The sequence below is a fragment of the Sorex fumeus genome, unplaced genomic scaffold (genome assembly GCF_029834395.1).
Source record: "Sorex fumeus unplaced genomic scaffold, SorFum_2.1 ptg000006l, whole genome shotgun sequence".
Taxonomy (NCBI): Eukaryota; Metazoa; Chordata; class Mammalia; order Eulipotyphla; family Soricidae; genus Sorex; species Sorex fumeus.
Window position 1 is genome coordinate 33,616,081 of NW_026606063.1, and position 25,422 is coordinate 33,641,502.

At 43.9% G+C, this 25,422-nt stretch overlaps 1 protein-coding gene across 1 annotated transcript; it reads right to left on the reverse strand.

Annotated features, from left to right (window-relative positions):
• Window positions 1–7,853: 7,853 nt before the first annotated feature.
• On the reverse strand, window positions 7,854–14,035 carry RPS7 (ribosomal protein S7). Its single transcript, XM_056125489.1, has 7 exons — window positions 13,975–14,035; window positions 13,612–13,695; window positions 13,406–13,477; window positions 12,148–12,291; window positions 11,389–11,453; window positions 8,787–8,937; window positions 7,854–7,961 (listed from the first exon to the last, which is right to left on the reverse strand). Exons 2-7 carry the CDS (start codon window positions 13,684–13,686, stop codon window positions 7,884–7,886), a joined length of 585 nt encoding a protein of 194 aa, XP_055981464.1. The 5' UTR covers window positions 13,687–13,695; window positions 13,975–14,035; the 3' UTR covers window positions 7,854–7,883.
• Between the last annotated feature and the right edge of the window lie 11,387 nt (window positions 14,036–25,422).

Sequence of the window (25,422 nt, forward strand, 5' to 3'; positions counted from 1 at the left end):
CAGCACACAAGGCCAACTCAGGTCAGATTCCAGTTACCACATATGCTCCCCGAGTAACTCCAGGAGTGATCCCAAGTGCACAGGCAGGAGTAAACCCTGAGCACCGTCAGGTGTGGCACAAATACAAAATCAGGCTTGTGAGGCTGAAGGAAGAGCTGCTACACTTGACACAGGTTCAGAGGAATATAAAAAAACTCTGTTCCCAGAATCTTCTGTGTTTCTCTGAGCAAGAAAATGAATAAATCTCTGATGTAGAATTGCTATGGCATTTAGAAGAAAAATAAAGAATTTAAAAACATAGATAAGAATCAGGAAATCCTAGCTCACATCCCCCAGTCTGCACCAGCTTCACGGCTTCACGACTAATCTCAGAAGAGATGCCACACTGATGAAAGTCCCAGGTACACCGGTCTTCAGGCTGAAAACTCTAGGGCCTCATCGGGAGGCAGGCCAAGAATTGTCCCAGTTCGAAAGATCTGGAGCTCTTGGAGAAGGCAGCTTCACACACAGCTAAGTGACACCTCCAAATTCCACAGTGCTGACCAGTGCTGACAGCCCAGTAAGAGCAAGTAAAATTAGAAGAGAATGAAGCGTAGATGCCCACTAAATTCTATAAGCAAAAACAATAACACAGAAGGCTCAACGAGCAACACACAGCTCAGTAAAGTCTTCAATGACTTAATAACCCCATTGTGAGATGAAAACAAATAGAGATTTTCACAAATTTCCTTTTACTGAACATTTTTTTTCTGGTGGGCGGGAGGAGTGAGTGCACATCCAGCAGTGCTCAGGGCTTGCTTCTGGCTCTGCACTCAGGGATCACTCCTAACTGGGCTTGAGGGACCAAGTGGGGTGTCAGAGATCAAACCCAGGTTGGCCGCCTACAAGGCAAAACTCACTATACTATTGCTTTGGCCCCTTAACTTTTTGATGCTTTTGTAAACCACAATGTTTAAATAAAGGGTGGGGTGAGGTGAAAATAAAAGTAAAAAGCTACATTAACATCTTGATGTGTTAAGTCTGAATGCTTCTCCCAGATTCAGGATCCAGGACGCCATTTGCTTCTGAATGCTGTGATAGAGCATCTAACCAGTGAGGGAGCTGGACAGGGAGCCTCAGGGACACAGATCAGAAGAAAAAAGGGAAAAGGCCCTTGCTGCCAATGGCATGATTGTCTGCTTAACATCCCAGGGCGTGTACAAACTATTCCTAGAACTACTAGCTGAGTTCAGCAAGGTCTCAGAATACCAGACCAAAAATAAAAGGTGTTTCTAAAAGGCAGCAACAAATATATAGACACTGAAATTCAAAACACAATCCTTTATGATCACTCAAAAACTTCCAGTTCTGTGTTCATGCAGTACTGGGGATGGAGCCAAGGCTTCTTGCATGCATTCAGCCCTTTGAGCTCTCTCCCCGGCCCTCTCCCGTCCTCACTTCTTGGCAACATGAGCCAGTCATTGAGAACAGCCTTTTACCTCATAAACTCTGACCCTCCCCAACAGCCTGGTCATGTCCAGTGGTTCAGGATGAGAATCTGGCATGCCTCCCAATTATTATTTACTGTTCTGTGAGATAACTGAGAAATGCGGATACAAAGCTAGATTAAGCCCATTTGTCTCTGGATGGGAATGTTCACTGGAGGTCACATAACACTTGAGTTTTATCTCCATGACACTTTGTCCATAAGAGCATTACCCAGAGCTGCCCCTCCCTCCTCACGACTGAAAGCCTTTTTCCAGAATTCCTTGCAAACACAACACAGCACAGTACATGGGCATCCACCCCAATAGAATGGGACTTTTCCACTCCAAGTACACAGAACCTCCAGTTCTTTGTTTTGTTTTGTTTTGGTTTGGTTTGGTTTGGTTTGGCTTTTGGCCCACACCCAGCTATGCTCAGGGCTGACTTCGGACTCTGATTTCAGGGATCACTCCTGGCAGGCTCAGGGTACCATATGGGGTGCCCGAGGATTGTACCCAAGTTGGCTGCACTCAAATCCAGAGTGCTAGACAAGCGCCCTACCCACTGTACTGGCCTCCAGTTCTGGCTTTGTATCCAAGTTCATGATGCTGAAACATGATCAAAGTTATTAGGATATAATATTATATCATCAGATTCATAAAAAACCAAACACCAAAAGATCTCAAACCTGAGTATCTAGGACATTTCCAAAAACACAGGCCACTTACCCCACACTGGGGTTCTGAGTCTGTAAAGTGGTGGTCCTGGAAGTTCTCATTCCAGAAGCCATCAATGTTGCTTCTGCTGCCAAGGGACACACTCTAAGGACCCCTACATCCTTCAGCTGTCACCTGGATGGCCCTAAGTGAAAGGTGGTTGGCATCCTCACTCCCCTCGGGTCACTGATGCTCTCCCTGCCTCCACGTCCTTTAGGTCTATAGCTCCTACTCCAGCCTAGAACTGGGACGTCAAACACTCACCACTTACTCTGCCTGAAAGACAGGCTGGATGTGGCATCCAATGAGCAACTGCATGACCAAACCCTCACCGAGAAGCATGGCCACAGGCTTCCTCTGCCTATTTCTGGTCTGTCTCTTCCTACCCACCTTCCCGTTAGGTTATCTCAGTTTGGCATCCAAAAGTTATGGGTTTGACCTCATCAGATTTTTGTTTATTCCCTTTTCCTCTCGTTCCTTCCCCCTCTGACTTATTTAACGTTTCTCTCTCACTCCTCCAAGAAGCCACAGAAACCTGCAGGATTTCATCTTTTATTAGCATTATATTCCATCGCGTAATACACAGCTTCTTTATCCACTCATCTGTCATTGGACATATGGGTCATCAAAATAGTTCTATTAAAGAGTCATGGCGCCCATCCAGTCTACTTGTTCCAGATCAGGGTTGCAGTTACCCAGCATCTATCATAACAGCTCTGGATGCACAATGCAACCCACCCTCTGGGAACAAGGTTCCTTCACAGAGTATATCACACACATGCACTCTGGCACAACTGAGACATACATGCAAGTGATCTTAAGACACCATCTTTTTGATGTGGGAGAAAATGCTGAAGAATGTGGAGGAAATCCCACAGTGGGAAAACGTACAAACTCTATACAGTGGCCTTACCCTATTATCCCCAAACCAAACAAAATACATTAAGAACCTGCTATTCTAATATAGGCTGGAACGACAGCACAACAGGTAGGGCATTTGCCTTGCACGCAGCCAACCGGTTCGATTCCTCCACCCTCTCAGAGAGCCCGGCAAGCTACCGAGAGTATCTCACCGGCACAGCAAAACCTGACAAGTTACCCATGAGGTATTCGACATGCCAAAAACAGTAACAACTCTCACAATTTGTTAGGAGATGTTACTGGTGCCTGCTTGAGCAAATCTATGAATGGGAGGACAGTGTTACAGTGCCATTCTAATAAGCTGTTACATTGTTATAGGAACATAAATGTGGGGCCAGAAACTCAACTCAGTGATAAATCACTTGCCATGCACATGTGAGGCCCCAGATTTGATTCCTGGAACACGGTTCTCCTGAGCACTATCAGGAGCACCAACCTTCTCCTGCACCAAGAACACCCCTAGAGAACATCAAGTAACAAAATAGGAGAATGGCTGAGATTAGTACCAGGAATTTTTGCTCCATGGCTTGGAGGCCAGCCACACATGCTAGGGGAAAAGGGAGCTCAGATAGAGAAGGGAGCACCAAATAAAGGATGCTGGGAGGATCCTCCCAGGATGGGAGATGCGTGCTGAAAGTAGACTATAGACCAAACATGATTGCCACTCAATGCCTCTTTTGCAAACCACAACACCCAAAAGGAGAACAAAAGGGAATGCCCTGCCACAAAGGCAGGGTGGGATGGGGGGAGATGGGTGGGTGGGAGGGATACTGGGATCCGTGGTGGTGGAAAATGGGCACTGGTGGAGAGATGGGTATTTGATCATTGTATAATTGAAACCCAAGCACAAAATTTAAGTCTACAACTGTATACCTCATGGTGTCTAATAAAAATTAAAAAAAAAAATACACCCCTAGACACAAGCTGTTACACACCACCTCCCCAACCCCAAATTAAATTTAAGCAGATAGTAATGGTAAAACCCAAGGACAACACAGTGATCAGAGCAAATGCTTTGAATGGGGAAGGTCCCAAGTTTGGACCTTTGATTTGTGGCCACCCAAGTAGGGATGGGTAAAGTGCTGGAAGATCCCAGGCACTGCCAGTGTGGTCCTTCCTGGTGGTCCCAGACCTGAGCTGCAGAACCTTCTCATCCATCTGGCGATCATTAAAAGTGGCCCCAGAGACTGGGAGGTCCAAAAGACAAGAAAAAACATCACGGCATGTAAACTTCTTTGGGGTATGAGGGCCTTTTCAGAAGTTTTTGTGGCGGATCATGAAACACCAGGACCAAACCCACAGCCTCACACATGCAAGGTCTGAGCTCTAACATTTGAGCCACAATCCCAGTCCACATACCTGCTTTGCTCACTAAAAGGCTAATTTTGGTGAAAGCAGTGTGACTGATTCAATTTGAAAACTTTCATATTTTGTAATGTATCATCTTAAAACTGATTCCAAGTTTGATGGTAAGTTAACAATTTTCACAGCCAAAATTCATATCAAGAATTCACTTCACGCCTGCTCCTCCCTGGCAGCTCAGTGGCTGTCATCCTTCAGAGGCCATTGGACAGTCAGGTTTGGGAGAAATGTGTCTGGACCCTGCAGTAGGTTACTGTCGCCAGGTCACCCCAGTGGGGAAAGGGTGCTATCCCTCTGCCTGCTCCCCCTAGGCAGCTCGGTGGCCACCATCCTCCAGAGGCCACTGGACAGTAAGGTTTGGGCCATCAATGACAAGACATGTGGGGCCTCTTGGGATGGGGTGGAGCTGGTCCTTTCCTCCCCGTCCCAACAAAAGCCCGAGTCGCCACCCATGAACAGCCTTTCTGGCTCCTGATCAAGCTGCTTAACGGCCAAGATCCCAGAGACTCAGGAGCAAATCTCGGAACCCAGCTGGTTTGGGCAGAAATCCCTCCATATTTAAGTGTTAAAAATTTCAGAATTTGAAAATCACGCGGCCACTACTGCTGCCACACGACATCATATGTTATTCATAACCAGCAATAGAAAACAAATTGTCTACTGTTGCCTTTTCAGCAGATCTGAGTGTTGGGGTAAAATCTCAAATAATAATGGTGGGTCTGGTGTCAAAATATTGAATGTGTTCAAAGTAGAGAGTAATGTGGAAATCATCTGCCCCACAGGTAGGGGGAGGGCTTGGGATGGAGGTATACTGGGGTTGTTGCGGGTGAAGAATGGGCACTGGTGAAGGTGTGGGTGTTTCATTCTATGACTGAGACTTAGACCCGAAAGCTTTGTAATTGTTCTCACAGTGATTCAATAGATGGAATTGTAGCAAATGAAAAAAAAAAAGTGGAGTTCATGCCCAATTCAATCAGCTAATCAGTGGCTGAATAAATAGCAGTACTCCTACATTAAAAAAAAAATCACGTCCAAAAAATTATCCAGCAAAAGGGAAAACAGATGAAAATGGTTTACAAAGTATCAACTACTGAAGATGAGTAAAAGAACACAATTACTAGTTATATACTTGTTTATAATTATCCAGCAAAAGGGAAAACAGATGAAAATGGTTTACAAAGTATCAACTACTGAAGATGAGTAAAAGAACACAATTACTAGTTATATACTTGGTTATAATAATTTATTATAGTATAAAAATAATACACAAAAGTGATAGAAAACACACTTGAATGATTTTTCCCCCAGGACAGCCACAAACAGGATAATCTGTGAGGCTCCACATTGTGGACAATGACATCAGAGCTACTGAGCTCTTTTTTTCAGCATTTTTATAAGTTTTTTATATCTATCCAATCACAGGTACAAAACTCCCACCAGTGCCTGAAGAAGTAAAACACTTCATTATCAAACATTAGTCTGCACAACTACAAGCTACTGCAAGTGTCCTGAGAACATTTAAAAGTAGGCTTGCAAGATGCTGTCCTGAACAGTTGCAGTGGCCACACTGCAGGTTTAATACTCAGCACTGTATGGCAGTTTCTCTGGGCTCCACCGGGGGTCACATGTGAGCAGCCAAGAAAAAGCCTCAATAGGATATACAGGAACATTAACGGGCTTTCTCAGAAAGAAACCTCCCCCCAAGGTTAGGAAGATCTGTATGTGAAAGAAATCTTACCCATGCAAGATTAAAAACCATTTCTAAGAGCTGGAGAGATGGTTCTGAAGGCTGGAGTGATGCTCTGCAGGTGGAAACTCTGGGTTTAACTCCAGGCACCATGACTCTCAGAGCACTGTGCTGGAGGTCAAGGAGCACTCCAAGGTATGTTCCCCAACCCTAAACATGCCCCCTAAATAAACTTTCCTCAAGTTACAGTGAAAGAAGGTAAATCATTAGATCTGCTTCCCATTCACCAACTATACAAATGCTGTGTCATTTTTATCTTTCCTGATATTCTGGTAAACTATTACTGCAAAGTAAATGAAATACATTGCATAGGATTTTAAATGGCTAACAGCAATTATGTGACACTTGAGGACAGAGATAGCACAGGCATTAAAAAGCTTATATTGCGTGCAGCAACCCCAGCACAACATGGTACCCGAAGAACTATGGGAATAACCCAGAGCACAAAGGTAGGAGTGGGGCCTGAGCACTCCTGAGAGGGGCCAGATCCAGCTACATGCCCCCACCCAAAATTCTTTTACCTAAAGTGGAGCAGTCTAAAGATCACACAGGGGCTGGAGATAGCACAGGAAGTCGGGTGTTTGCCTTAACGCAGCCGACCCACATTCGATTCCCAGCATCCCATATGGTCCTGAGCACCACCAGGAGTAATTCCTGAGTGCCTGAGCCAGGAGTAACCCCTGTGCATAGCAGGGTGTGACCCAAAGGCAAAAAAATATAAATAAAGATCACACATAAAATATATTCTCATTCCTTAGTTACAATGTTCTCAGAACTATCTGCATCGGAGACACTGTCTGAATATCTACTAGTGCATAACTGTAATTGGCAACAGTATTGTGGCAGGGTCAGAGAAACAGCTCTAAGAGCTGAGTGCATTCTCCAGGACCTCAGGGTCATCTGAGCACTTCTGGAGGTAGCCGCTCCCCTCCCCCAATACCACTGGGTGGCAGTTTCAAGTAAACTGAACACTAGCAAGTCTCATAATCACTCCAAGTTATTTAAATGTGACCATTCAATCTGTAAATCCCCATACCAACTACTTGTAACTGGTACTTTTTAAGTCCAATATTTTATAAGCTAAGACAGACTAATTTAACCATATAAGCATACAATATTGTCTAATACAGTTCACCTATTTTTTTGAGTCACACCTGGCAGTGCACAGGGGACAACCCACAGGGTTTTACCTCAATATATATGGGACTGGAGAGACAGCAGACAGACATGTTGCTTGCTTGCACACCAACCAGGGTTTGATCCCCAACACCCCATATGGTCTGGTCCTCCCAAGACCACGAGTGGTCCCTGGACATAGCCAGCAGTTAGCCCCAAGCATAGCAGGGTATGGCCCAAATCAAAAATCAGAAGTATGGCTTCACAGGAGAATCTCTTTAAGCTACAACCACTGGTAAAGCTAAGATAAAGGCCTATTATCCACATTAACCATTCAATCATATGATAATTTCATGATTCCATCCTCATCACACTGTCGTCAGACATATCCCTCATACACATCCAACTTCCTGGCATAAAAAACTAGAGATACCATTTGTCCAATCTACATAGGAAGCTGCTTAAGATATATCAAATTATTTGCGCAAACATGTCTCTGAAACAGAAAAATGGCACTAAAACATATGGTGAATGATATTTTATTTAGTCATTTATGTTTACAACTGAAACTCTGGGAATTCAAAATTAACATCCTTGCCTGTGAGCTTCTTATAAACACCAGAAAAGGTTTCAACCTAAAAGGAAAAAAAAAAAAGAATGTTACAAAACTTTCAAATAAAGATTAATGATTTTGAGAAATTAGACCCTGGCTTTTCTCCTTAGCAATTAAGTCTGGGACATGTTCTCTGTAATTCAAGACTGGCCATTATGCCATGGCCTTCAAGAAGTGTGTCCCTGAGGGTGATCCAGAGGGTGCTGCTGGGGAAGCCCAAGGGTTAGTCATCCATTAAACTAACTGTTCTCTTTAAGACTTTTACACGTCATCATCAATGACCTGACACAAAGGGTTAGGTATCTTAAAGTTAATCATGGAATTGCTTTATTTCTACATTGCAATTAATTTGGAGAAATTTTCAAGGCCCCAATTTTTTAGTTGCTTCTGGGGGGAGGACCACACTCAGCAACACTTACTGCTTACTCCTGGTTCTGTGCTCAGGGATCAAACTCGGGTCAGATACATACAAGGCAAGCACCCATCCACTCTACTATCTCTCCGGCCTAGTTTTTTTTTTTTACCCCAACTTAAAATCTGTTAGACTCTAGGAGTCCAGAGCGCTAGTACAGCAGGTAGGGTGTTCACCTTGCATGCAGTTGACCTGGGTTCGATTCCCAGAAGCCCATATGGTCGCCCCAGCACCACCAGGAGTAATTCCTGAGTGCAGAGCAAGGAATAAACCCCGTGCATAACTGGGTGTGACCCCCCCCCCCAAAAATCTGTTAGACTCTAAAAGAAGTGGACTGAGGTAGCTGAAACAAGCTGCCTGCCTCAGACTTTTCTACCAGTGAGTGGTTCTGGGCAGTAGGAGTCTGTATGGATACTAGGCGATCCTATTACTTACCTTATGTTCCACATTGTTCTGCTGTGCTTTATCCAAATGAACCTTTATGAGCCGGCTGCCATCCAGTTTCACGCGGATTCTCTTGCCCACAATTTCACTAGGGAAGACCAAGTCCTCCAGGATTGCATCATGCACAGCTGTCAGGGTGCGGCTGAAAGAGTAGTGACAAAATTAAATAAATCCAAACTACACCTCTTAAAGTCGAAACATAAATGAAACGTATTTGGTGGAATAACAGCATTCGCTTCCAAAATGAACACCAAGTTTCAAGTTCCTAAAATCAATACCCGTTTTAAAATAGATTACTTACATTTAATAATCATACCAAAGCCTTTGCCAAACTAGAATAAGGTAAAGAGTACACTAAAATTTATTTCAGAAGTTCAGTGAATTTTAATGTGCCTTCTCATAAACCATACGTACATCACACCATGACTGACTCCAAGGACCTCATCTTAGGTTTATTTTCACTTTCTCAACTAAATCACTGCAGTAAGTACTACCGGTCAACCTTATCTCCAAAAGCATTCTATGTAGTCAAATTAATCCAAACTACTGGTATGATCACATGACCACCCACTAAAGATCTTAATAGCTCTCCCTAATAATCACCTCCACCAATACAAGGCAAATGAAGCAACCTTCTATAGCAAAAGATAAATGTGCAATCACCATGCTAGCTGTCCTGCTACCCCAGAGGGTCTCTGGGTATCAAGCCATCCATCACCAAAACTGCCAAAAGGAAAACTGAGTTTACTCAATCTTTGTTTTCAGTCTAACTAGCTCAAAGCTTTGATATAGAGCTACCTTACTTAAGCACTTAGCTCTTAGGAAATCAGATCCTAAGTCTACTCATTTGCAGGTATCAGCTGGCAGTACCCATAGAAGTTTTCCAGCAGCTTTTAAATGTCCATCAAGAGCTCATCTCTCTCCTGGTCAGACATCAAGCTCACAGGAGACTCACTTTGTATTGACACCTTTCAGAAAGCAAGTAAGAGAGGCCACTGTGCACAGCTGCCTACTAATTAAGCATATTCCAGTATCAGGAAGGCAAGTATGAAAATGGATCAGTTCCTCTAACACATAAATTAGAAATCAAAACTACTCATTTCTCGAATTCCAAATACAATCTTAACCACAAATCATAGACCAAAGCAATAGAAAGAGTGTCTGAAAAATAAACCGCAGCACTTAATCAGCATATTCTAAGTGAAACAAAGTAAATCTAAGAAGAAACTATAACTGGGGATTTCCAACTACATCCTTGGTAGGAGAGAAAACAAATTTAAATTTATAGACTATGTTACAAGAAACACACTGAAGTCTACCTGATTAAATGTGGAAAATAGGTTTGGGGTGCAGGAAGTTGTATACTTGGGAATCAATGCCTTAGTTGCGTGGAAAGCATTTCCACAACTAGACTGTGTTTACTGGTCTTTGTGGTGAGGGATCAAACCCAGACTTTACATATGAAGCATGTGCTCTAACACTGAGAAGCACACCAAATATATTAAAAGCAAAATGAAGTTCTCAAACTACGAACACAAAGCCACTTTTAATAAAGTTCAATAAAGTTCCTAGTGAAATCCTGTATTTTAATCTCTTGCAAACTATCCAAGATCTCTAGAGAACAAGTAATCTTTTGTGAAACACAAGGCTTCCTGTCACCAGTGAAGTTCACAAAACACTTCATTAGCATCTTTTAAGTCTAAACTCATCAGAAGAGGAAAAGCCCTGATTTCAAACCCTGGGGCTAAGAGCTAGTCCTGGAAGTATACTAAGTAGGCTTCAAGCAGCTGACCCAGGTTTGAACCCTATCACCTTTGATGGTTCCCCCCTAACACTGCCAGGAATGATCCCTGAGCAGAGCCAGAAGCCCTGAGCATTGCTATGTCTCATCCACCCCCCCACCCCACACGCCAAAAAAAAAAAAAAAAAAGGTAAAATTTTAGACCTAATCCATAGCAAAAGGGAAATACAAAGACAATTCTGAGGTGCTTTACCAACAACAGTAGAGGATTCCTAGCAACCAACTTTGCTACCTACTGAATACATGCAATTTTTTCTTCAATACTGCTTTTTTTTTTGAGGGGGGGGAGTAATTTGGGATACATCCAGTAGTGCTCAGGGATTACTCCTAGTCCTGTACATGAGACTCACTGCCAGCAGTGCCCAGGGAAACATGGGGTGCCATGGATCTAATTCAGATATTTAGCATGCAAGAAAAGCACCTTAGCTGCTGTACTATCATGCAAGATCCTTCAAAATTAACTTTAAAACATTTAACACATTAGAAATAAAATAAATTATTAATATATTTCTACGTGATGGTTTTTGGCGGGTATGGCATTTGCCTTGCACACAGCTGACCCAGGTTCGATTCCCAGCATCCCATATGGTCCCCTGAGCACCGCCAGGAATAGTTCCTGAGTGCAGAGCCAGGAGTAACCCCTGTGCATCACCAGGTGTGACCCAAAAAGCAAAATAAATAAATAAGAATTTTTAAAAAATTTACTTTTAGAAAAAAACACGACCCTTACTATGAACAACCCATACAGTTTAAGAGTAGCACAAAAATACTTGATGCTGATAAAATACTCACCTTCTAGGACGCTTCTGCTTATTTTTTGTACGGCTTTTTCGAGTTGGCTTAGGCAAAATTCTCCTCTGCAAGGAAAAATTCCTTTAGTTACGAAAACCCCCAAAAAGTTTTCAGTTCACAGAAAACTAAAATCTGCCAATCTGTTTAAATTGTAGAAAGACTAGACAGAGTAAATTCAAAGTCTGAAAGCAAACCAAAGCAAATTACTGAGAAATCCTTCACGGACTCACTTCCTAGTACTTCCTACTTCATTCAAAATCCAAAGCTACTAAAAAGTTGTTTCATGGTTTGACTTAGCTCCTATATTCATACACACCTTTTGGGTTTTCAGACCCAGGGAACCCTATATACCGAGAGGAATTCTAAACCATACACTTCCTTAACTCCACAACACTCTGGCCCGTAAGTCCTCACTGCTTTAAGGTCTGCTCTTGAAAACACTTTTGGTTACTCTATTATCTTTTCCTTACAACTTTCCTCAGAAACCTTTCCTCCTCAAAGTCTAGAACTACCTCACCTTAGCAGTATGAACCTGGAAGGGCATCCGACCAGGTAGCATGCATCTTAGTCCTATACCCTGTCCAGGAAGTCACTCCTTTTATGGCATTGTACATGTGGTGATCATAAAAACAAGAGCAGACTGATGCTTTAGAACCCAATGCACCTTATCCACTGAAGTTTCTTTGCATTCACTATTTTCATTATCAAAACAAAATTCTGTTAAAAGCGAACAGAATTCACAAAAGGATCAATAAGTACCTGAGCAATAAAGACAACGTGCTTCCCACTGAACTTCTTCTCCAGTTCCCGTACTAGTCGGACTTGGATTTTCTGGAAGGATTTTAGTTGAGGAACAGGAACGAAGATTATAATTGCTTTTCGTCCACCACCAACTTCAATTTCCTGAGGGGGGAAAAAAAAAATCTAGCTTTACACTGATAACTTCCACTTCTGAGTATAAAATTAAAAAACACAAAGTGGGGGGCTGGAATGATAGCACAGTGGGTAGGGCGTTTGCCTTGCACGCAGCCGACCCGGGTTCGATTCCCAGCATCCCATATGGTCCCCTGAGCACCGCCAGGAGTAATTCCTGAGTGCAAAGCCAGGAGTAACCCCTGAGCATCGCCAGGAGTGACCCAAAAAGCAAAAAACAAAGTGAATACTGTCATACACTATGACACTAAAATTTAAGAGCTTTTAAATATTTTCCACTAACACCACAGATTTGTGAATCTTCAGTTCTCAACTCGACCCCCCAATTAGTGTGGGAGCTCTGAGTGACAGGCACTTGTTTGCAATGAGAAAGGAAACTATAGTTTCCTCCTGTACAGATCTCAGAAATTCTGCAACTGTACAAATGCAATGCAAGCTTCTAAACTGAAAATATTTATACAAAAAAAAAAAATAAAGTTTGCAAGAATCTGTGCACTGAACAAGTATGCTGAATATGGCCAACTATTTGGAAATTTTAGTATGCGCTGCGGCCAAACTGGGAGCAGGTTAAGAATCGAGATGCCTTTTACTTCTTTTTCATGCAACTATTCTGCAAGCTCACAGAAATTCTCATTTCCCTGATGTTTTTCCCGTCCCCAGGAGCAATGCATAAAGACCGGGAGTCCCAAGCTACGGGACAATAACCCCCAGTTCTCCCAATCCTTTGGAAGAGACTAGGAGACGGGCCTGCGTGGCTGTCAAAATTTTGCCACTTGCATTTCTCCACACAGCACACTTCCTTTCCAACTAAACCCCCACCCGGTCGTCTCCCTCATTGGTACCCTTGGAATAAGCACCCAAAGTAGTTCCAACCCAGTCCCAACGTGCATCCAGTGGCTCTGCATGCTGGGCCACTCCTGTGCCTGCAAATGTCCAACCTACTAACCTACTGACGTTCCCAGCCAGCCTCCTGCACGTTACAGAGGACCAGGCTGCCCGCTACCTCTAAGTTCTAGGTACCAAGACCTGCACCGGTGCATCAAGCTGCCCTGCAGGACAGGGGGAGGGAGGACACCGGCTTTACCTTGGCTGCCGTGATATTCAGCTCCCTCAGCTGCGCCTTCAGGTCCGAGTTCATCTCCAACTCCAGGAGAGCCTAGACAGGCAGAGAAGCGGCGGGGGGACGACCCTCAGGGCCCGGCCGGTGATAACCCCTCCGCCCCCCGCCCCGGCCCCCGGGGCCGCGGGCAGGCACCCACGTGCAGCCACCGCCAGCTGGGCCACGCTCACCTGGGAAATGCCGGACTCGAACTCGTCCGGCTTCTCGCCATTGGGCTTCACGATCTTCGCGCTCGAACTGAACATGGCTTTCTCCTGCAAGTGGGACAGCGACCTAGGGGGGCTGCGCCGGGTCCCCGCGACCTCGGCGGCCGCTCCGGCCCGACTCCCATCCCGGGATTTCGCCCCGCCCGCGCGCGCCACCGGCACCCGAGTCCCCGGCCCGGCCAGCCGAAGCCATCCAAGGGCAGGCGCCAGGGAATCGTGCGGATCCCTCCACCAGGAGCATGGGCCAACGCTCAGATTCGGTCTCTAACAAGTATTTTCTTCAAAGTCGGCTGAAAACTCCCAGCAGAGAAGAGGCCCCAGACCTACCTTGGCGAGTGCCGGACTAGGAAGAGGGCTAACTATCGCGAGAACACGTCAAATCTCGGCGCCCGGAAGGAAGAGGCGGGGAAAGGCACGAGTCGCTGCGAGTGGACGCTAGAAAAGAACACTGAGACTCAGGAGCTGCCTAGAGAGTCTCCGGAAGTGGCTCGGCGGACGAGTGTGTGGGGTGCGCTTTTCCGTCCTAGGCGTTTCCTCCTTGGTTCGCGTCGCGGGAGTTCCGCTGTTGGTTTCGGAGGCTTTTGCCTTTAACTTGTTCTTGGCAGGGATCGAGCCAGAATCCTGGCCCAAAGGGAACATCTTTGATTCTTTTCCCGAAGAGAACTTTGAAAAACTCAGGTAGACTCACGTGTGTGAGTCCCACGGTCTGGTTGCAGCTAACCTAAACCAAGGAAATTAGTTTCTTTGATGAAGCACTGGAAAGGACTTTGCTCCTGAATTCAGAAACTCATAAAGCAAACAAAACACGATGCTGTTTGTCAGATGTCTGGAGCTAAGTGCAATACTGAAGTGCTTCTCAGGTTGCACGCACTGAGCACACCTAGAGGAGGTAGAGGTAGTGTTGGATTTATTTGGCCTTTATTTCAGCAAGCCATTGACAAAAAAACTTTGCAGAGACAAAAAGCCTTAAAACTAAGAAACGTTTGGCGAGAGAATGTATATTCCGAAAAAGGGCTCTCCAGATGCCCACCAAGGATGAAAAACAGAGCCTGTTCTGCAGAGGCCACCAGGCTCAAGCCCTTGCCAATCCCTCACAAAAGCTTTGGGGGTGAGGGTGAAACTCGTACAAGAGCTAAGGCACTTTTCTTGGATTTCGATCTCTGGCACTGCATATGGTACTCTGAACACCACCCAGAGTGATTCCTGAGTGCTGAGCCAGGAGTAAGTCCTGAGCAATTTGGATGTGGCCCCCAACGTTAAAACCCACTTCCCAGAGCAGCTTGGAGCAAGCCATTCTGAAGTTGCATGTACCCCCTTATTTTGAGTAAACTACTCTATACCTTCCCTTTATTTAACAGTGCTCTTCATTGCGGAGCTTCCGGTGCATCCTGACTCCAATTGCCATTTCCTTTCTTTTACTTTATGGTGTCTCTCCTCTCTTATTTGTGGTTGCATTTCCTAGACAAAACTATTTTACTGTCTTCAGAAATGTTTTTCTGTGATTTAAAGAAAGTCTGAGGGCCAGAGCAATCAAGAGGGGGGCAGGGACACATTTGCCTTGCATGCGGCCAAACCTGGGCTTGATCCCTCCCCTTAGCACCACCAGGACTGAGCATATGAGTATGACCCAAAAATCCAAAAAATAAAAAATGAAAAAAATAAAAGTCTAAATCTGGAAAAATTAAGGACTGTTTTTTAGCTCTGACCAGTAGGCACACTTGTCAGTCACATGTTGATAGCTTGGCAGAGTTTAGTTCTGCTTCTGAAACCCACCCAACAAAATTCTAGGCTGGTTCTAATATTAGAAAATGTGTCTAAACAGTTATAGTTGAAAATATTAAGAATGTCCGAAACTGGACTAGATTTATAGTACAGTGAGTAAGGGACTTGCGTTGCACTGGGCAGACCTAGGCATCCCATATGGTCCCCTGAGCCCTCCAGGAGTGATCCGTGAGTGCAGATCCAGGGATATGACCTGAGCACCACCAGGTGTGGCCCTCCCAAGAAGAATAATGTCCCCAAATGTCTCCCTTATTTTGTCCTGAAACAGGAGTTGGAGTTAGAAGCAACTGCAAAGTCCTGTGGTCTAGCCCTGGTGCATGGGGTGACAGACACAGACTGCTCTAGTCAGCTTCCCACAGTCTGTTTGCCTCTGTTGCATAGCTCACAAATCATGTTAGAAATATCCAGTGCCTGAGTGGTGGGACTGGACTAGTTAACATCAGCCACGAGCAGAGAGCACTTACGTGGTGTGGTTGTTAGTGCCCCACCAGCACTATCCATGTCTAATGACCACATTAACTCAGTTTACTGTTCACCCTTTGCAAAATGGAAGTAACCACAGTATCCCCAAGGGAGATGAAGCAATCTGTGCTTACAACAGCAGTAGTAAATGCCATTGCACTAAATTATTCACCTGGAGTTTAAATAATTGATGATGCTCTGGAAGATAGCTGAAAGGACTGGAGTTTATGCCTGGCATGCACAGGGCACGAGGGTCAATTCCTAGCATGACATAGCCTTCTGTGTCCTGCCAGATATAGTCCTGGTGCCCCTCAGCACCGCTGGAAAGGCCCCCCCAAAACCAAAATGAACACAAAAATTTAAAAGTTATTGAAGGCAACTTTGTGCCCTCTCTTCAAAAAAAAATATGAGCAAGGGCTTAATGATATCTGCTTTTCTGCATCATCATTTCCCATCTGGGACCAGTTGAAGAAGCAACAGAATGAGGCCCTTTGACTCTACTAGCCTGAGACTGCATTTTGCTTTGGTATAGGAATACACACAGCTTCAGGGAGAATAGGCATGTTCCAACTGACACAGGCCTACACGATGGCCTATTTGGGCCAGAAAAGACTCAAGTGATGCATGTAAGTGAAGTATACAGTAAGAGGTGGGTGGTATTTGGAAATTCCTCTGCAAATCAAACTTTTAAAGATGTTTTTGTCACCTCTATCTAGGCCGAGAGAGCCACTGAGTGGGCTCTCGGGGGGCGGGGGGCAGTGGGGGAGATTAGAGGGACCCTAGGACACCAATCTGGGATGACTAGCAGCTATGACAGACGGTGCTGTGTGCAGAGGCAGCCTTTGTCACCTAGACCAGGGTGCACAGCTTATGAGGGGCAAGGACTGAGGATTGAAGAATAGAAATGACACTCCTATTGCTGGTTATTCCTTCTTTTTGTTAAGAAACAGATCCAACCATTGTATGTCTTCAAAGTTTTATTTTTCAGTATTTCGAGAACAAACGATTTTGCAAAAAAAAATGTTTTCTTGGAAATTGACTATTTTTAAAAAACTTATTCTTATTGGTTTTGAAACCGTTTGTTGTGTCAGAGATTCAAACCAGGGTCAGCAGGATGCAAAGTAATTGCCTTAACCCCCGTGCTAGCTCTCCAGTCCAATAATTTAAAACTTTTCATAGGTACTCTAATATTGAAATAACTAGACCTACCTAAAATTATTAGTCTAAATTAATTTCAAATAGTTACTATGAGCTGTCACTAAGAATAGACCAAATAATCTCTTTATTTATTTATTTATTTATTTATTGCTTTTTGGGTCACACCCGGCGATGCACAGGGGTTACTCCTGGCTGTCCACTCAGGAATTACTCCTGGCGGTGCTTGGGGGACCACATGGGATGCTGGGAATCGAACCCGGGTCAGCCGCGTGCAAGGCAAACACCCTACCCGCTGTACTATTGCTGGGCATTTGCCTTGCATGTGGCCGACCTGGGTTCGATTCCCAGCATCCCATGTGGTCCTCCGAGCACTGCCAAGGAGTAATTCCTGAGTGCAGAGCCAGGAGTAACCACTAAGCATAGCCGAGTGTGACCCAAAAAGAAAAATAAAATTATAAACATAAAGTAATATGAAAACTGAAAAATATTTGTACAGTGGATATAATTCTCACAAATGTATCTATTTAATTCTCAATCTTCCCAGATAAAAAATTGCTTATAAGGAAAGCAGTTGTATTATTTAGTTGACAATATCCACTAGCTTATTTGAATAGAGGCTGACTAGATTCTAATCCACAATTCTAATGGAAATGCTGAGCTACTAAGAATAGTAACCTAGGAGCCAAAGCGATAGTACAGCAAATAGGATGTTTGCGTGCACTTGGCCAACTCAGGTTTGATCCCCAGCACTCCTCTGAGCTGGGTATCATCATGGATGTGGGTACAGATATGGTTCTCTGAGTCTGTAGGGAGCAATAACTGAATGCAGAGCCAGGAATAACCCCTGAACACTGCCAAGTGTGGCCTAAAAATAAAAAGAATAGTAACCTGACCAGTTGTTTCCTATGTAAATGGTGTTTTTACTCTCATAGTTAAAATTACGTGTTATTCTCTCATATTTATGTCAGAAGTGCCTATTTACTGTGTTCAGTGAGCCCAGAAAGAGGGATATTTGGTATTTTGTAGTGAGAACCATGTTGATGCTTTGTGTTAAGATTTTGGAAGTGGCTTGCTGTCTTCTCACAGTCACAGGTTCTCTCTGATGCTGTTGATATTCTCTGAAGACATTTATGTTCAATGGGAGATTTTTACCCAGTTTTTACCAAAGTTTTCAATTTTATTGTAGGGTAATCAAAGAGTGATGATGGGCACTGGTGGAGGGATGGGTATTCGATCATTGTATAACTGAAACCCAAGTACAAAAACTTGTAAGTCTACAACTGTAACTCATGGTGTTTCACTAATAAAAATTTAAGGAATAAAAAAGAGTGACCAAATATGTAAGAATTTAACAAGACTAGCAAAAAATTGCAAAAATATAAAGAGTTGATTTTGTCTAAAATTCATCTACTCTCTCATAGAACAAAACTCAGAATTTATATAAATTGCTAGCATACTTTTTTGAGATTTTTTTGGTTTTTTTTTTTTGCTATGTGCTATGGTCCCCCAAGCACTCCTGGGGGTGCTTGGGGGACCATATGGGATCCTGGGAATCGAACCCGGGTTGGCCGCATGCAAGGCAAACACCCTACCTGTTGTGCTATTGCTCCAGTCCCATATACTTATTTTTTATACTGAAGATATAAATGTAGAACTTCAAGTTCTCTGAAGACTTTGGATAAACATAAGTTTTTATTTAATGCTATTCAAATTAAAACTTCCTATAGTCATTTTGCTCGAGCGGGCCCAGTAACGTCTCCATTGGAGACTTTGTTGTTACTGTGTCTGGCATATCGAATACGTCACGGGGAGCTTGCCAGGCTCTGCCATGCGGGCGAGATACTCTCGGTAGCTTACCAGGCTCTCCGAGAGGGGCGGAGGAATCGAACTCGGGTCGGCCATGTTGGCTGCTTGTAAGGCGAACGCCCTACCGCTGTGCTATCGCTCCAGCCCTATAGTCATTTAGGAATGCTATATAATATAATCAGGGCTGGAACAGTGGTTTAGTGGGTAAGGCACTTACCTTATACACAACTGACCTGCATTAGATCCCCAGCACAACGTATGTTTCCTAAATCCTGCAGAGTGATCCCTGAGCTCAGAATCAGAAATAAGCTTTGAGCACTGCTGGATCTGCACTTTCCCAGATTTTATCACTTGTATCACTTTTCATCCCATTGCTCATCGATTTGCTCAAGTGGGTACAGTAAGCCAATAATATACATATATATATATAAATTTAGTAAACACAATTATACTTACTTATTCTGGTATTGTTTGGGGAGTCATACCTGGTGGTGCTTCAGGGTTTTTTCCCTGCTTGTGTGTGTGTATGGGGGGGAGGGGAGGTAACTCCTGATAATGCTCAGGAAAACCAAGCAGGGTTCTCCTGCATGAACCCTGTCCTCATGCATGCAAAGCACATGCATTGAACCACCAATGAATTATCTGCCCAGTCCAACAAATATTAAATACCTGAAACTACATGAAATTTTACGCCTTTAATCCATGTCTGAAGTTTTGAACAGAAATTTTCTACAGGGTTATGTTATGTTATTCTAGAATTCTTCTAGAACTCTATCATATAAAATGACATGTGTAATTATGACACAATGTAATTGCCATACATTGCAGCTTAAATCCTGTTTTTATCACAATTGCATACATTTTCAGCTATTGGTTGTAAAGAAGAAATGAAAAGTCTTGGGGCTGGAGAGATAGCACAGCGGATAGGGAGTTTGCCTTGCACATGGCCGACCCGGGTTCGATTCCCAGCACCCCATATGGTCCCCTGAACACCGCCAGGAGTAACTCCTGAGTGCAGAGCCAGGAGTAACCCCTGTGCATCGCCGGGTGTGACCAAAAGCAAAAAAAAAAAGTTGCAGAGAAAGAGAACAAGAGAGTGAGATAGAGCGAGCAAGCAAGAGAGAGAGAGAGAGAGAGAGAGAGAGAGAAGTTCCTGCCATAGGATCAGACTGGTGGTGGGGGAGACAGATGGGAGGGAAACTGGGGGTATTGGTGGTGTTAAATGTAGACTGATGAAGGGACTGGTGTTGGAAGGTTGTATGACTGAAACCTAATCATGAACAACTTTGTATCGGTGTAACTGCGTATCTCATGGTGATTCAATTTTTAAAAAATAAATGAATGAATGAATAAAAGGCTTGCCTCAAACAGATGTCTTATCCCATATTCACAACTACTCAGTTTTCATTTATCATTACAATAGAAAATTATATTCTTTTTTTCTTTTTCATTTTCTTTCTTTCTTTCTTTCTTTCTTTCTTTCTTTCTTTCTTGATTTCTTTCTTTCGGGGCCAGACCTGCAGTGCTCAGAATTTACTCCTAGCCCTGGGCTCAGGGATCACTCCTGGTGGGTTTATGGGATCATATCGAGTGCTGGAGATTGAACCTGGATAAGCCACATGCGTGGCAAGCACCCACCCAATGTACAATCACTGTCACTATCCCGATCATCCTGCTGTTTGTCGATTGCCTTTAGCAGGCACCAGTAACATCTCATTCACCCTACCCCTGAGATTTTAAAAAGTGCCATATTCAAGGCTCTATCAGGGTTAGGAGAATGAGACCCACCATTGTTACTGGTATTTGGCATATTGGGTACACCACGGGGAGTTTGCCAGACTCTGCCGTGTGGGCAGGTTACATTCAGTAGCCTGCCAGGTTGTCCAACTATCACTGTGCACCTATAAAATTATGTTCTTTAAGTGCATATTAAAGTGATACCATTCTAGCTTCACTATGCAGTATGAATTTTGTTACTTTCCTTTTGAAATGTGAAAGGCATTTAATTTATAATTTAATAATTTTAAAATTTTAAAGAGGGTAAGGGTGGGATAAAGGTTAGAGAGGATGTAAGAAAGAGCTGTGAACTGTATTTTGCTTTCAAAAAATAAACACATGACCTGGGTTGTTGGGTTTTTTTTTTTGGTTTGTTTGCTTATTTGCATTTGTTTTATCTTGACCATGACATGTAAGGCCTATATTGCTCTGTGTTTTGGAGTCACTCCAGGCAGTCATTGGGTCAAACTGTGGTGACAGAGATCTAAGATGGTCTTCTTGCATGCCAGACATGCATTCAGTCCTCTGAGCCATCTCTCCAAATTCTTCTATGAATCAGGTTTATTTATTTATTTAGTTTGTTTGTTTTTGCTTTTTGGGTCACAGAGGTGATGAACAGGGGCTACTCCTGGCTCTGCACTCAGGAATTACTCCTGGCAGTGCTGGGAGGGAAGAGGGGAACCATATGGGATGCTGGGAATCAAACCAGTCCCCGTGCAAGGCAAACGCCCAACCTGCGGTGCTATCTCTCCAGCCCCTGAATCAAGTTCTTTTAATTGAAATGCTTAGTTTTGTTTATTTGTTTTAAGCAACGCCCATAAGTGCTTAGGGTTGCCTCCTGGCTCTGCACTCACTCTGCATTCACTCCCTGCGGGGGCAGGAAGCCATACAGGCTGCTGGAATCAAACCCAGGTCAATCATGTGCAAGGCAAGAGCTTTGCCCACTGTACTATTTCTCTGGCCCCTGAAAAGTATCCTGTGTTGGAGATGAGTAATCTCAGCTAGGGAAGAGAGACCAGACTTCAAAGTCATACTGACTCCAAATCTATTCCCCAATGTTAATAATGAAGTGACAGAGGAGAGTTACTGCTGAGTCCTTGCATGCAAAATGAATTTATGGACCTGTCGTTGCATCGAGAATTAATAGATTGAATTTAACAAAAGGGTTTTTTTTTTCTTGCCTTCCACTTACAGCAGGCAGGAATTTTGTTATTATTATCTATTGGCCAGCGTGAGGAGCATGTGAGTAAAATGGATGTGCAAGTCAGTAACAAATGTCACATGCATTTAATTGAAGTAAGGCCGCAGGCTTCTGGAAAGTTTCAAGGTCATTCTTCCTTATATAATAGTTCATGATCTTTAAACATCAGTGACCTACAAGGTGGATGGAACGTAATTTCTCAGATCTTAGTATTTAAAATATTTAAACTTTTGATTTTATCATAATCATTTGCTCATCTTCAACATATTTAATCAATAACAATCTTACCAGAAATATGTAGGTTCAGAAGACTGTGCATGACATTGAAAATACATTAGTTTATTAGACCATGTTAGAAGCAGGGACACATAGTTTAGTCAATATTCACAGCATGAAGACATTGTCTCCATTTTTCAAAGAACAGAAAATTTAAGCAAGCACCAAATTCATATAGCAAGTAAATTATAGAGAAGGATGTGGTCAATGTATGTGACCTTCATAGCTCAGAGACAGGTAATTGGAGAGGATGGGAATTATTCTCTCTCTCTCTCTCTCTCTCTCTCTCTCTCTCTCTCTCTCACACACACACACACACACACACATGCACACACACTTGCATGCATGCACATATGTCTATCATTTATTATCTAGTTGTTGATTGTGAACATTCTGTCTGGTTTCCTTAATTCTGTGACAATGCAGTAGGAATGTCATTTCCAGTTGCCAGTAGGGACATTGAGGTATGAAAAATTTCTTGATACAGTCTCTCTGAATTGATCTTCCTATGTCACATTTTTGTGAACATTGTTCATCTTTAGGTGGATTTTGGTGACCACCTTTAGAGTTGTTATTTAGTTAGTTAGGCCCATACCTGGCAGTGCTTGGGGCTTACTCTTGGCACAATGCTGGGAGTGAGGGTGCCGGTACTTGGTGGTCACTCCCAGTGATATTCCAGAAATATATGTTGCTAGGAATATAACCCAAGATTCCAGCACGCAAAACATGTGCTCCAGGGCTGGAGAGATAAGGGCGCTGACCTTACATACAGCTGACATATATTCAGATTCTCAAAAAACACCACATAAGCTCCCTGGATCCCATCAGGAATGATCCCTCAGTATAGAGTCAGGAATAAGCTCTGATCAGAGCTGGGTGTGGCCGCCAAAACAACCAAACACAACAAAAGCATATGATTCATTCCTGTCAGTTATCTCCCATGCCTTGGATTGCCATTTAATTGGGCTAAATAGATAACAAAAGTGCATTATATCTGGACATGTACAGTTCAAATGGCATTAGTATAGTAATTTATCTACATTCCTTGGGCCATGACAGAGCACTACTCTCATACAGAGTACATGTCCAAGAGTTTCTCTTAAACATATCTACAAATGAAACACAAATAACCCTCTTTTCCTCCACTCACCTAACGGTTCTGGCATCCAATGTGTAGCTTTCTACGCCAAGCAGTTCTGATACCATCTGCTTGGATTTATGCATATCCCACAGGTCAACAGCTCAGTCTCTTCTTCAGCTGCCAATCTCAAGTACTGGGTGATGCCCAGGTCACCTACATGTCTGTCCAACTTGGCTGCAAAATGTGGGTTCCCATAGTTGCTCAGGCTTGATTATTTCTGAAATCTTTACTTATTATAAAGGATAAAATAAAGTATGCAGAAGAGTAGCCTGATGAAAAATACATTTACCAGGAATGTGGAGTTCCCATGTCCTCCCCAGTCTCACTTCCTGCCAGCATTTCCATGTGTTCAACAACCTGGTAGTTTGTTGAAATTTCTTTTTTCTTTCTTTTTAAATGGAATTATCACGAATTACAAAGTTACCAAGCTATTCATGATTTTCTCTAAAATGTCTTTTGTTTGTTTGTTTGTTTGTTTGGGGCCCAAACCCAGAGATACTCAGGGGTTGTTTTTAGATCTGCACTCGGGAATTATTCCTACTGGTGTTGGGGGACCATATGGGATGCTGGGTATTGAACCCAGGTTGATCCTGTGTGCAAGGCAAATGCCCTACCCACTATACTATTGTTCTGGCCCTGAAGTTTCTAATGATGGGTTTCTAGGACAGTTTCAACACATACTCACAGTCAAAGAACTCATTATTACACCTTGTCCCTTTCTAGAGAATATATGAAAGGGCTAACGTTTTAAGAAACTAAAGAAAGAGTTCAACAGACTGGAATTTATGTTTTACATGCAGATATACAGGAAACCAGGTTTGATCCCTGGCACTGTAGGGACTCTGAGCACTGCCAGGAGTGCCTGATCTCAATTCAGAGGTAGTCTGACTCAATATTTTCAGGGGTCACCCCCACAACAAAACAAAACTCCAACCCTGTAATCTTCTAACCATGACTTGGTCTTTCTAGCAATCTGTCTCCTTCTCCAGCTATCTAGAAGTCCACCAGGAGTTGTCTTAATGCAATAAAAGATGTTCCTACCACTCAGGAAATTTAAAGGGATTTAGGACACACACACACACACACACACTCTGTAATTCGGCCACGTAATGACCCGCCTGCGCGCGCGCACACACACACATACACACACACACACACACACACCCCACTCTCCCTAATTCTGCCACGTAAACACACACACCATTCTAATTCTGCCACGTAAACACACACAGACACAGACACACACAGACACACACACACACTCTGTAATTCGGCCACGTAATGACCCGCCTGCGCGCGCGCGCACACACACACACACACACACACACCACTCTCCCTAATTCTGCCACGTAAACACACACACCATTCTAATTCTGCCACGTAAACACACACACAGACACAGACACACACAGACACACACACACACACACTCTGTCTGTAATTCGGCCACGTAATGACCCGCCTGCACACACACACCACACACACACACACTCCACTCTCCCTAATTCTGCCACGAAAACACACACACAGAGAGACACACACAGACACAGATACACACATACACAGACACACACAGACACACACACACTCTCTCTCTCTCTCTCCCCTCTCTCTCTTTCTCTCTCTCTCTCTCTCTCTCTCTCTTTCTCTGTCTGTCTCTCTGTAATTCGGCCACGTAATGACCCGCCTGCACACACACCACACACACACACACACACCCCACTCTCCCTAATTCTGCCACGAAAACACACACACACAGAGACACACACAGACACAGATACACACATACACAGACACACACAGACACACACACACTCTCTCGCTCTCTCTCTCTCTCTCTGTCTGTCTGTCTGTCTGTCTCTCTGTAATTCGGCCACGAAATGACCCGCCTGTACATTTCAACCCCGCCCCTAGACTAGACCCGCCCACACCGCCTAGAATTCCAGCCTGTTAAACCCCGCCTCTCATGTTATTCCGCCCCGCCCAAACCGCCCCGATTTCCTCCCCGGGCCCCGCCCAAACCGCGCAGATTTCCGCCCCGGGCCCCGCCCAAACCGCCCAAACGGCCCAGACTTCCGCCCTGGACCCCGCCCCCCGCCCCGCCCCGCGCCCGCCGGGATCCGGGTCCGCCCCGGAAGATCCGGCTTCTGCGGTGCGCTGCTAATCATCACTC